A 12586-nucleotide genomic window follows, 5' to 3' on the forward strand; every position below is an offset into this window, starting at 1 on the left:
CTTGTCATTTTACTTATTTTTCATGGTTCTCATGCTCCCTCTTAAACGGCACTGGATGTCCTTAGCAACTATAACTCCCCAAGTGGGAAGAAATGCCTTACTACATGATAGCTCCCTCCTGACAAGGTAGCATGAAGGTTTCAAATGTGGCCCATTGTGAGCACTCCAGCCAGGTTACTACAACAACATGATCAGTATTTACCAGCTCAGGCTTCTTTACTCTAGAAGTCTCTGGAAAGCTATCACTAGAACTCTGAGTTCTGAATTCTAGTGTATCCCTTGACTGATGTGCTCACAGTATGCTTTAATATTTAGTTTTAAATTCTTTTGAGTTCTTGGAATTGTTCATTTGAAATTGCAATTTGAGTAACACTAGCTAGGGGCTGTAGTGTTCCAGGAGTACATAAAGAGACAAAATAAACTTGTTGCACCTTCCAATGAAATCAATCCAGTAGTAAAATCCTTTGGAGATAATAAATAATAATAAATAATAATTTGAAAATTATAAACATGATATTACAAAGATAAAAATATGTTTCAGCTAATTTTATGGAAAACTCACAAACTCATAATGAATTAATTATTTCATTGCAATTAATATAGGATAATGAGATTTGCTATAACATTTGTTAAATGGCTCAATGTTTGTTTTGGATATTCATTAATTTTTAAATATCTATATTTTCATATAAATCATACAATGTTTTGGACATCATAGCTAGTCCATGTAGGCTTTCATGAACCTTTACTATGGTTACTTACACCTTTACCATTTGTACATAGAAATCTTAAATTATTTGATTTCAGGGTAGTGCTCCATTTTATAAGGGAATATACATATTCTTGCGGGTGCAGAACTGCTAGGTGCAGACATAACAACAGCAGCAAGGTTTATACATAGTACTTTGCTTATGAGGAAAACAACAGAAAAAAATAAATAAACTGTATGTGTAGAGTCAAAGGCTTATATTTAGTGTAAGAACAATGGTCCTTAAGGGCATCACTGAAGAAACCAGGGTGTAAAATAAATGATAGTTTTAATGACAATCATAAAATATCAATAAAAATGTGAATTGTCTGCCTTATTTCACATTTAATAGGGTTAGATAATGTATGATTTCTTTAAGTTTTATGAGTTGAAGGCATTTTAAAAAGTGCTAATGATTCTTATCTCCAGAGAAATGCAAATCAAAATCACAATGAGATACCAAGTCACACGGGAGAATGGTCCATCTCAAAAAAGACCAACAGCTTTAGAGAGGACATAGAGAAAAAGGAGGCTTCATTTCCTGCTTTCCTGAAAGTCCAGTGCCTATGGAAAAGAATATGGAAGTTTCTCAAAATACCAAAAGTATTTCTAAGAATGATTCAGCAATTTTACTCCCAGGTACCCACCTGGAAAATACAAAAACACTAATAAGAAGGTTTGTATATACTACTATGTAAGCAGCACTATTTACCATAGCCAAGATATGGAAGCAACCTAAGTACCAGTGACAGATGAGTGGATAAATTAGACGTGATCCATATACATAATGGAATACTACTCAGCTCTAAAAAATGATGAAATCTTGCTATGTGTGACAACATGGATGGAACTGAAGGAAGTTATGCTAAGCAAACTCAATTAGAAGAAAGACAAATACTGGATGATTACACTCAGTTGTGGTATATAAAGAAACAAAACAAATGAACAAACAAAACAAAACTTAGAAACCTGCTGCAGAACTGAGCCTTCCAGAGGGGAGGGTAAGCAGTGAGGAACAAAGAAGGTAGGGGTCTAGTGGGCTGTAGTGGAGGATTGTGAGTCTTTGCTGGTGGTTAAAGTGTGGTAACATACACCTGAAAAAGTGTGCACCTATTCCCTATATCTTATTTAGCTGAGAAATGAAGCTTAAATCAGATGAAAAGAGAGGAGGATAAAGGCCAAGAGAGACCATTCATTGCACACTGCTTACTGACAAATTAAGAAGTGCTGCATTTTCCCCTGAAAGCTGAAGTTGGTAACTTCCAGAAAGGAGGTGGTATCCCTTTGAAAAGTGTGTGTGAATATGACCTTCATTTGTTTAAATGCATAAACACCTATTGAATTTGCAGAGTGGCCCTCTCAAAAACCTCCTTGGTGCTTTTCACTGAAAAGCTTCCATCCTCGACTTATTTCTACTGTCACAAGGCCAATTCATTAGCTTGTCGATGGCTCTCAAGTGAGTGACTTCATTGGAAGTCCCAATGACACTCATCAAAGCTGAAAGAAACAGGGTTGGCCTTGGGACCTGCACAGGGCTTCAGGGTTGGCCATTCGTGCAACTCTCAGGGTTGCTGCAAACCGTGCTAGTCCTCATTCAATCCTTTAAGACATGAAAGGTTTCATTCAGCAGAGATCTACTTAGATATACATAGAAAACAACCTTTCCTTCTATTCAAAACTGCTTTTTGTCTATGTCTAGCAAATCTTTTAACTATTAAAGCAACCAAAGAGATAGGGAATATAACACATCCCCATAGGAAGTCAATAAAATACATTCAGTTGATTCTTAATAACTCAAATATCTGAGTCAAAAGTGAAAACATGATGGCAAAGGTTGATGGTGGGTGATAAATAAAGATGATCTTTTCTCTGAAGCTGTCACACATCTTCATGATGGAATAATTACCCCACACATAGTCTGGGCACATACATTTGTGCTAGCTTCAATCCCCTGCTGGGTTCTCTCTGCTGTACCTCTGTTGGTCTATTCTTTCACTTTTCTTTCCTTCTAAAGACTAGACAGTCACTGAGTCTTTTTTTAATACACAATATTATTAAATTATTGTTAAATTTAAATAATATTAAATAATATGATTAGATATTATTATTATTATTAAGATTCATTTATTTATGCACACAAGAATTGGGGTGTAGGTGCCAGAGGTTTGGGGGGTGAAAAGATTCATTAGCAATGGAGTGGGGAGCAGAATAGGTAAATGTACTTTAATACAATGCTGAGGGAAACCATGGGCGAGACAGGAGAGGTCTATTACATCATATGGGTCACCTCCCTGGCCAGCGATCAAACTCGTGTTTCATATAGTTGCCAATAGCTTGATAACACTGAGTCTTTAACCCCTATGCCATCAGGGAGGCTCCCATTACAATGTATTATTAAAAGCTGTCTTTTTGGAATGTTGTCTATTAGGAAAGCTCAATAATTACTCTAAATAAAACTTAGCAAGGGATTGACTTTTTTCTCTCTGGTCACATACTTATATACTTATAAGAACTCTGACATCTAAAGAAAAATAAGCTATTGGATAGAAAATATATATAAACATAAAATAAATTAGTGTAATTTTATTCAAATTCCTAATTATCATACCATAATGCATAATATAATCGCAACAATAACTAAAGATATGGTTGTTGGCAAGATATCCAATATTTAATAGACTACTGGGAAACCATGTAGCTAGAAGTCTTCCATAGTCCTAAGCCAACAATTCTCAAAAGATTTCAAATCGCCCAGAATCTAAAAAAAATTGCTTAAGTTTTCTTTTCATATCCTCCATACATATTAAGGTAGTAATAGACAAGAATATCTCCATCATAAAGACAAGTAAAATATAAAACACCAGACAAACTGACATTTGGATATGTTGCTCTGTGTATAAGGTGACAGTGTATAAGTTGAATATGCCAGAAAGTATAAGGGTATCTCTTTTTTTAATGTTTTTCATTTTATAGTGAATTCTACATGTCGAAACAGAATAATGTAGCACAAAGAATATTACAGATTCTACACAGGTCTTTGCCAGAGACATATCTGGTGCAGAGATGTTCTTGCCAAACACATTTGATAGGTACCCTTTCAAGGCTTATTATCCCATTTTAAGCAAACCCCAAACAGGGTCAATTCTTCAGTCAATAAACATCTATTCTTCCCTTAATTCATCTATTGCAAAGTCTTCCTAAATATAAATCCCATTTCTAGTTCCAACAGGTACGATTATTATCATCCCCTTAAGTAATCAAGCTTTAGCTCATAGCTCGATATAATATGCAGTAGTTTTGCCCTTTAAGGCAAAAATCATGTTTCACCTTAGCAATACCAGAATCTATCCCACTGTTTAAATTTATCACATGAATAAATGAATGAACAAATGAACTGAAAATAAGTTGCTTTAGAAAAGCCTCATCTTATATGCTTTTAACTTGCAGGTACCAAAATATAATGTCTACAAATAGTGGGGAAACAATAGAATAGTTATGAAGTAAAAGATTTAGTAGATAATTTAAAAACTGAGAATCTAAGTCTATAGGACGCCCTTTAGGTTTTTATTCTTATCTTAAAAAGAAGACATCTGATTAATTGCAAATAGATTGACATTTACTATATGAAGCACAAATTTAGATGTAATTATAATTTGTACTTACCCATGACCAAAAGCCCCCTTTGACTGAGTCACCAGTAAGGCCTCAATAGTCATATTCAGAACATCCTCTAGCACTCCATTCTGTTGAGCAGTGATAACCTGGTAAGCCAAGTTCTCCAATTTGTTACTTGATAAGGATGGAATCAGGCCAGAGGTCCTTACTGTTGGCAGATCACCCACTTCAATAACCATCACTTTTGAGATGGTTTCCACAGTGGTTGATAGGGGGGTCCTATATGAGTTCATTTCCATCATGAGAGGCTTGCGATGACCAACCCCATAAAAACTGCCACAAGTCACCGTTGGGCAATTGCGCTTTCTCTTTGCTTTATTGTTAGCAATGGCCTTTAAGGTTGCTTTATTCCCAGGCATTTCATGAATTATTCTGATTTGGTATGGGGTAACTTGCAAGAACTCAGTTAGTCTTTGAAGGATCGCAACTTCCAAGCCTGTTTCTGGAACTGTAAACATTGCTGTAAGCACCAAATGCATGGAAACACCTGAGCGTACTTCAATGGGTTCCTCTCCTTGTAGGACAACATACAAGAGGTTATCCATAATGTCAAAATAATTGGCACCAGTAGACTCATCCAGTAATGAAGAAGTTGACTGAACCACAGTAGGTGGAATGAAACTTTCCCCTAGGAAAACATGGGGACTCTGGAGCTCATGATAGAATATAGCCAAGAGAAGCTTGGAGCCACTTTTGTTCCCTAATAGAAAAAAACGCAAAACTTGCGGAGTCTGATCCACAAAACAGACCTTGGTGATTTTTCTAGTTGGTATGATGGAATAGAAAGTAGATATAGACCCTGGAATAGAGCAGGGGGTATTGGCATTTACACTGCTAAAGGTGTCAACAAAATCACCAGTCACAGATACAACTGGATAGAACTTCTGCATTGGCCAAGTGGCATCAGTCTTGTCAAGAATTAAGGTCACATGGTCAGTCTGTTTGCAGATATAGCCTTGTATCACAGATCGGTATGTGCATTTCTGTTCTTCTCTAAATGTCCCTGAAATACAAAGGGAAATAAATAATTGATATTTGAACCACAATGCCACAAAGATGATTTCCAATCCATCACTCTCATCATATGTAACCTCTCAAAAATTGACCATAATAGTATGCTAGATGCTGAGAATGTAAAGTCTTGAGCAAAATATGAAAAGAGGCATATATTAAATAATAGTCAATTAATGTATTTTAGTGCATATGTTGCATAATACATGTTATTTAATGTTAACAGTAGATGTAGAAACTAATTATAAAATGAATTGAGTAAGGAAAAATTTTAATATGAATAATGGAAAAGGATTGGAGAGAAGAGGCCAACAATATTTGAATTAATGGATAAAAGGTAGATTGAAGGTCTATAACAGAGAATTTATGGAAGTATGTTAATATTAAAGAAGATATATTAAAATCATGGAAGTATTTTGTGACCAAATTGTGGATTTGGGTGTCAGACTATCTAGTTTTCTCACTTTTTTTTTTTTTTTTGCTTATATATGAAAAAAGAATAATAAGAAGAAAAAGAAATAGAGGAAAAGAAGAAGGTAATAACTTGGGTAATTGTTGACATTTAATAAAATCCAAATTTAAGATAATTAGGATTACTGAAAATAATAATTAAAAAAAAAAACATTGGCTTTCCCTCATGGCACAATGGTTAGGACACAGCACTGCAAACTCACTGCAGCCGCTTCAGTGTGAGTTCAATGCCAGGCCCCAGAGGTGATCCATATGGCACAGCAGACCTCTCCTGTCTTGGCTGCTGCTCCCCTCAGCAGTGAACTTCATACATCTGCATACTCTGCGTCCTGCTCTGTCTCTGGTGAATCCTCTCACTGCCCCTGCACCTCTAGTCTGCACCCTAGTTCTGTATGCACAAATAAATCTTAAAAAAAAGAACATACATAAGTTAATTAATATGTAATGTCCTTTTCAAAACTTTTAACTTCAAATAGTTTATCTATTCTTGCCAGATGTCTAATTACATTTTTATTCTATTGTATGTTTTAGACTAATTCATCCTAACAATAGTAAGAGTATGTTACAAAAATTTATTGTGAGACTTGTCCCCTGAAATGATGCTAATGTATTATATTGTGAAAATCCAGCTATTTCATTTGAAACTATAAAATTAAAATTATGCCTGATTAGATTTTACATGAATTTTCTTTTGTTCTTGAGTCCCATAATTGATTAGTCCACAAAAATGTTCTATAGTGACTAGGTATTTTTTACTATTTAATTGAATAAATATATGTGTAGAAAAGTGAGTTTTTCTTTTTTTTCCTATCAACAAGTACTTTTTAATGCTAACATATCAAAAATGGAACATTTACAATGTGATTCAAATATTCTTTTAGAGCAGTAAGTTAGAGGAGCTAAATTATTGGAATGCATATGTTCAAAGTTCTTTTCCTGTAATTATTTATATTATGTTTTCCCCAGAAGCCAGAACACCCGAAAGATTGGAACCCCAAGTCATCACTGTCTTCAGCATCCAAAGACCCCCCTTTTATTCAGTCAATAATGGTGGATGGAACATAGCGTAACTGGTTACCCATGTTAGTCTAGATGCAGAAACAAGATCTTAATAGGAAGAACTAAAAAAAAAAAGGGAGGAGAGGCCCTTCCTCATGGCACAACAGGTTAGGATGCAGCACTGCAAGCTGGCTGCAGCCAGTTCAGTACCAGTTTGATCCCAGGCCCTGGAGGTGACCCACATGGCATGGCAGACCTCTCCTGTCTTGCCTGCTGCTCCCCTCAGCAGTGCACTTATTGATCTGCCTGTTTTGCTACCCACTATGTCTCTGGTGAATCTTCTCACCACCTCTGCACCTCTGGCCTGTACCCCCGTTCTGTATGTATAAATAAATCTTTAAAAAAACAAACAAGAAAAAAGGGAGGAGAAAATGTTTGAATTAGGAAGGATACATGAAATTTACATGTGAAGTTTCCAGAGGGCACAATCTCTACTGAACAGCACTACAGAGCAGAGGTCCAGAGGACTTAGGCCTAGGACCCATGAGCAAGCTGGGAATATAGCGACAGAGTAGGAAAAGTTACTGGTAGAGCTCATAATCCATTAGAATTTTGTTTCAGATTATAAAATCTCAGGACTGGTATAAGAAATCCAGTAGGCATTATGGAGATTCCTTTTGTATGTTAACTTGTTAATAGTACAAAGGATTTACTACTACACATCACCTCTTTCTTCAATAACAAGGAGTCAGCTAGTTGGTACTGTAGTCCCCTGTAGGGACTAGGGAAGAAATGCCAGGCACATACAGCTACTTAACTCTGTGCTGTTATTTGCTTGTTTAAACTTGGCCAGTTACCTTCCTACTGTCAGAAGTACTAGGCAATACCAAGTACATGCATTTTTTTTCTATTCCTAATTAATTCTTCTTTAATATTTTAAAACTCTGCACATGACATATACAGCCTGACTTCTGTGATGTTTGGCTAGTGACTTAGCACTGTGGCCACCATCAAATCAATTAATAGCTTCTAAGTTTAAAAAAAAGTTTAAGAAACTTTGATTATTATAAAATATTCTCCCTATCCTTCCTTCCTATGCTCCCCCCTCCATGAAGGACATTCCTATATAATCCAATATGAGTATTAAGGATATTTAAATTATTTCTTTGTTTAAGTATTTAAGTTTTTTTTGTTATAATGTCTAAGTATTTTTTAACAAAATATAAAACAATCATGACACTTTCTCTCCAAAATCACCTGCTTGCTATAATTTGGGCTGTCCTAAGAATAACATTGTACAAAAGGAAATCTGTAATAAATAACATGTTAACTATATTTTAAGGACATGATGGCTTCTTATTAGAGAAAAATACGGGGTTTCCTAGTCCTAGGTGTCCCAAAAGTCAGAATTGAAGGCTCTTTTACAGCAGTATGAGAATGACTAGTGTGTGACAGGTCCCTTCACATCATGGTAAAGGAGATAAAGCTGTCCACTGAAGCATTTACCCGCTGGGGTAAAATGACCCATATATCGCATACGTGAGAGCAGTTAACTAGAAAATCCTTTTATGCAGGAAGTTAAAACAAACAAACCAGAAAAAACAACAAAAACAAAATAATTTCGCTAAATAATTATATTGTCATCTTGGGTAGACAAACTGAATTCCAGCAGGAATTTCTACCTAGGATTTTGACAAAATATCTATACAAAGGATTTTATACAACACAAGCATTATATCTGACTTGAAATTTAGTTTCTTCTAAATAATTAATCATTTTATTGAAGTAACTCAGTCTGGCACTCAAGATGAGATTATGAAAAGTGGTTAATACGTAACTATGAGCCTTCAAAGCTTCATAAAATATTCTTTAAAAGTTCACACTGTGTGGGCCCTCCCTGGTGGCGCAGCGGGCTAAAGCACAGCACTAAGAAGCTTAAGCCACTTCCGCATGAGTTCGATTCCAGCCTGCCCTGGAAGTGACCACATGGCGAGGCAGACCTCTCCTGACCCGCCCACTGCTCCCCTCAGCAGTGTACTTCATTAATCTGCCTGTTCTGCTCCCCACTCTGTCTCTGGTGAATCCTCTCACCCTCCACATCTCTGGCCTGTACCCCAGTTCTGTATGAATAAATAAATAAATCTTTAAAAAAAAAAAAAAGTTCACACTGTGGCCCTCCCTGGTGGTGCAGCGGGTTAAAGCACAGCACTGAGAATCCGCATGAGTTCGATTCCCGCCTGCCCCGGAGGTGACCACATGGCGTGGCAGACCTCTCCTGACCCACCCACTGCTTTCCTCAGCAGTGTACTTCGTAGATCTGCCTGTTCTGTTCCCCACTCTGTCTCTGGTGAAGCCTCTCACCGCCCCTGAGCCTCTGGCCTGTACCCCAGTTCTGTATGCACAAATAAATAAATTAATTAAAAAAAAAAAAGTTCACACTGTTGTGTTTAAACACAAGTTTTGCAGGTAAGATGCACCCATGCAAAGGAGACACTGATGTTGGAGGAAGTGGCATATTATACAGTAAAGTCCTTGACAGAGTAGGAGAGAACAGGGCTCAGAGCCCACTAAAAGCAGGTGAGAGAGTCCACCTTGCCTACAACAGGAAGCTGGGCAGAAGGTGGATGTGGGTGGGAAACTGAGGTCATGCAACTGCCGGGGCAGGAATGTGTGAGACAAAGCAAGGGGTCATCAACGGAAAGCCAAGTGGGAGGCTCTGTGTCGGGAGTTGGAGTGAGGGTAGGCAGAGTAGGTAGACTGTAGACTGAAGAAGTGGTAAAAAGTCATCATTGTGCAAGACTGTTTAAGCCAGTCTTTGGGGGTGTTTTCCAATGTGATAGGACAATGCTATATAAATAGTTATATAACTCAAATTCAAATTAAGAATGAGAGTAAATATTAGTTTTAAAAAAGAAAAGCAAAGCACAATGATAAAAATAAACTTCCTAAATATCATAAACATGATCAAAAGTAGAGAAAAAATATTTCTCTTGTTTTGTTGTTGCACACTTATTTGTTGCTTCATCATAGGAAAACTATGTTGTAATATTTTCTATAGAAAGAGAAAGATCAGTTTCCTTTTGCCTGGATGGATATATATATATATATCCATCATTGCCAGTTTAGAAGAGTCCCTCTCAGCTTCACAACTCATGACTGGCAATGTATACATGTTTAGAATTATAGTCAAATGTAGGAAACTTCCTAGAAAGTTTTTCCCATGCATGACCTATAATAGTTGAATAAAGTTCACAGGCTAGCTTTTATGACACTGTCACTTGAAATTGTATTTCTCCACCTCTAATTTTATTCTGCCTTAGGACATATGCCTATCACAGTGGGGTTGAGGGTCTGACTCTATGTCACAGCATGGGTAAGTTAGCACAGATGGCTAGTAAGAACTTCATAGAGGAGTGATTGTGAACTACAGAAACCATTCCCTATAAAGCCCATATCAAAAGTATATCCAGCTCAAGTTACTCTTAGCTAGTCCAGAAAGAAATGCTTGTGACTGCTTCATTGTCTCCCAACTCCACAGTGCTTGTGCAGGAGAATTTAGAGTGGAAAAAGAGTGTTATCTTAAAATTTTAATTAAAATATCTCAATTTTGCAAATTACATGAAAATGTAAGTTCTTATGAACACATTGCTAGGATTCCTTTTGGAGTTTTAGGAAAAGATTGATGTAATTGAAAACCCTGAAACCTGAACTTCCTCACCTTCACAGTAGGTTAGCTTAAGTTGTTAACAATGGGTGAGCTAGTGTCTTGAAAATACCTAGTAAGTGCAGAGACAAATAGGATGGCCAGATTCATTGAAAGTTGGGTTTCTGCTTGGTGACTGAGAAGAGGGATAGTATCATGGGCATTAAAGATATTGCCAAAGAACAAATTACAATGAAACATAGCACCACAGCTGCATAAGGAGGGAAATGAAGTGGCAGGAAGTTGAGGGAAGAGGTCCCATATACTTGTCAAAAAAGTCATGTGCCAGGCAATTGATTTAATGTCACACGGAAAGGTGTCTTAAACAGAACCAGGAAGACATGAGTTATGGTTGGGAGTAGGATAATTGAGTTCATGAGTTTGCGGGTTGATTCTGTGATGATTTCAATGCTATGAATGTGCCAATGAGGAGAAAGGAAAAGAGAAAAAAAAGTATAGTTCTAAGACAGTAACAAGAATTAACTTTTGGGGAGGCTTTCTCTGTATCAGGTATTCTAGAAATCTTAAAGATAAGTTGAGCTGTAAGAAATTGAATATGAAAACAGACAATGGCAGGTAAGATAAAAAAGTAAATCTCTGACCCGCAGTCTGCAATAGCCAGTCCAGGAAGTCAACCCATGACTGGCAAACACCAGTTCAGGAAGTCAAATTTCAATCTGCTACAATCAGTCCAAAATTAACAAACAGTAACCCCTGAAATTAGCAGTTCAAAAACAGCCTATTCTTGATCAATACTGCTCCAGTTTCTCTAATCTCCCCTACTTTCAATTTAGGATCAATTGGAGAGAGCCGAATATCTGCCTCTAGCCAATAACATGGGCTGCCCTATTTCTAATTATCCACCTCTAGTTCCCCATACCAGTATTCTCCAGTTGGGATATACTGGGAGTCTTCCCCTTTTCCACCATAAAGGTTTTCCATTATGCTGTCTGCCATTAACTCACTGTCAAACGCAAGTGATGGTGGTTATATCCTTTGCTGTAACATCTTCCCTGTTTATTTCCAGAGTAGTCAAATGCTTTACCTAATAAATTATTCACTTAGAATAGAGAAGGAAATAAGTAGCTTCTTTGTCCTTCATGGTGTGAAAAGAAATGCCTACTATGCTAAATAAGACATAAGTTGAGAGAGCAGGTAGAAAGTCTGATGATAATAACCTCAGAGAAGTAGGGTTTTCTTTTAACTTAAGAGGGATAACATACAATGTGGTGGGAGAACCTCAAAGCTTCAGAGTGTGATGAGAGAGACTATAAAGGGAGTAGCATTTTAGGAAGACAACTAGACGAGGATCTGATTGAAGTAAAAGGGTTAAAGAATGCCTTAAAAATAATAGAGAAAAGTTTGTTGATTCTAACTTCAGAGTTCTATATAGCATCAGAAGCAAAATTTGGAGAGGGAATAAAAGATTGGATAAGCCCATGAATGAATCAGGAAAGAGCTGTGTGTTCTGGTGATGGCAGATTGTGCATGTTCTATTTGTGAACTAGCATGGACTTGTAATGAGAGGCAAACAAGGATATTAAACAAACTACACTGGGGTGAGAGTTAGGGGTGATTAGAAAGATCTGGATGGTTTCATACAGTTTTTATTAATGGAGTCTCAGTTATTGCTTAAAGGGGTCTGAGGTGGGCAGATGGTGGTGACTCCTTGGTTATATTCAACTTATATAGATGGTTGCTTAGGAGAACTCCAGGTACAGAGCTAGCTGCCAAGAAGTTCATAGACTTCCTGCAAGGTGGACGAGCTTGGACTAAGAATGGCAAAGAGGAAGAGTTGACTTCACCATACTAATGCCCTACCGAATCACAGTGAGCTGCTCCATCCTTTTTCCCTACCTCCTTCTGCCTTCCTCTCTGCTCTTCTTTCCCCCTTTTTCTTTCCCTTATCTCTTATCTGAAACTTCCTAACAAGTTTAATTTTCCTTAGCTCTTTTTTTTTTCCCGGCGTTTTATTTATT

At 37.0% G+C, this 12586-nt stretch overlaps 1 protein-coding gene across 1 annotated transcript in view; it reads right to left on the reverse strand.

Annotated features, from left to right (window-relative positions):
• The window catches only part of PKHD1 (polycystic kidney and hepatic disease 1 (autosomal recessive)), a 401857-nt gene that overhangs the window by 37642 nt on the left and 351629 nt on the right, over positions 1-12586 (reverse strand). The window contains exon 60 of the mRNA XM_004674033.1: positions 4412-5426. Within this exon, the coding sequence (XP_004674090.1) occupies positions 4412-5426 (1015 nt within the window). The remainder of the gene's footprint in view (positions 1-4411; positions 5427-12586) is intronic.

This window comes from Condylura cristata, unplaced genomic scaffold (genome assembly GCF_000260355.1).
Source record: "Condylura cristata isolate star-nosed mole 26May11 unplaced genomic scaffold, ConCri1.0 scaffold00001, whole genome shotgun sequence".
Lineage (NCBI taxonomy): Eukaryota > Metazoa > Chordata > Mammalia > Eulipotyphla > Talpidae > Condylura > Condylura cristata.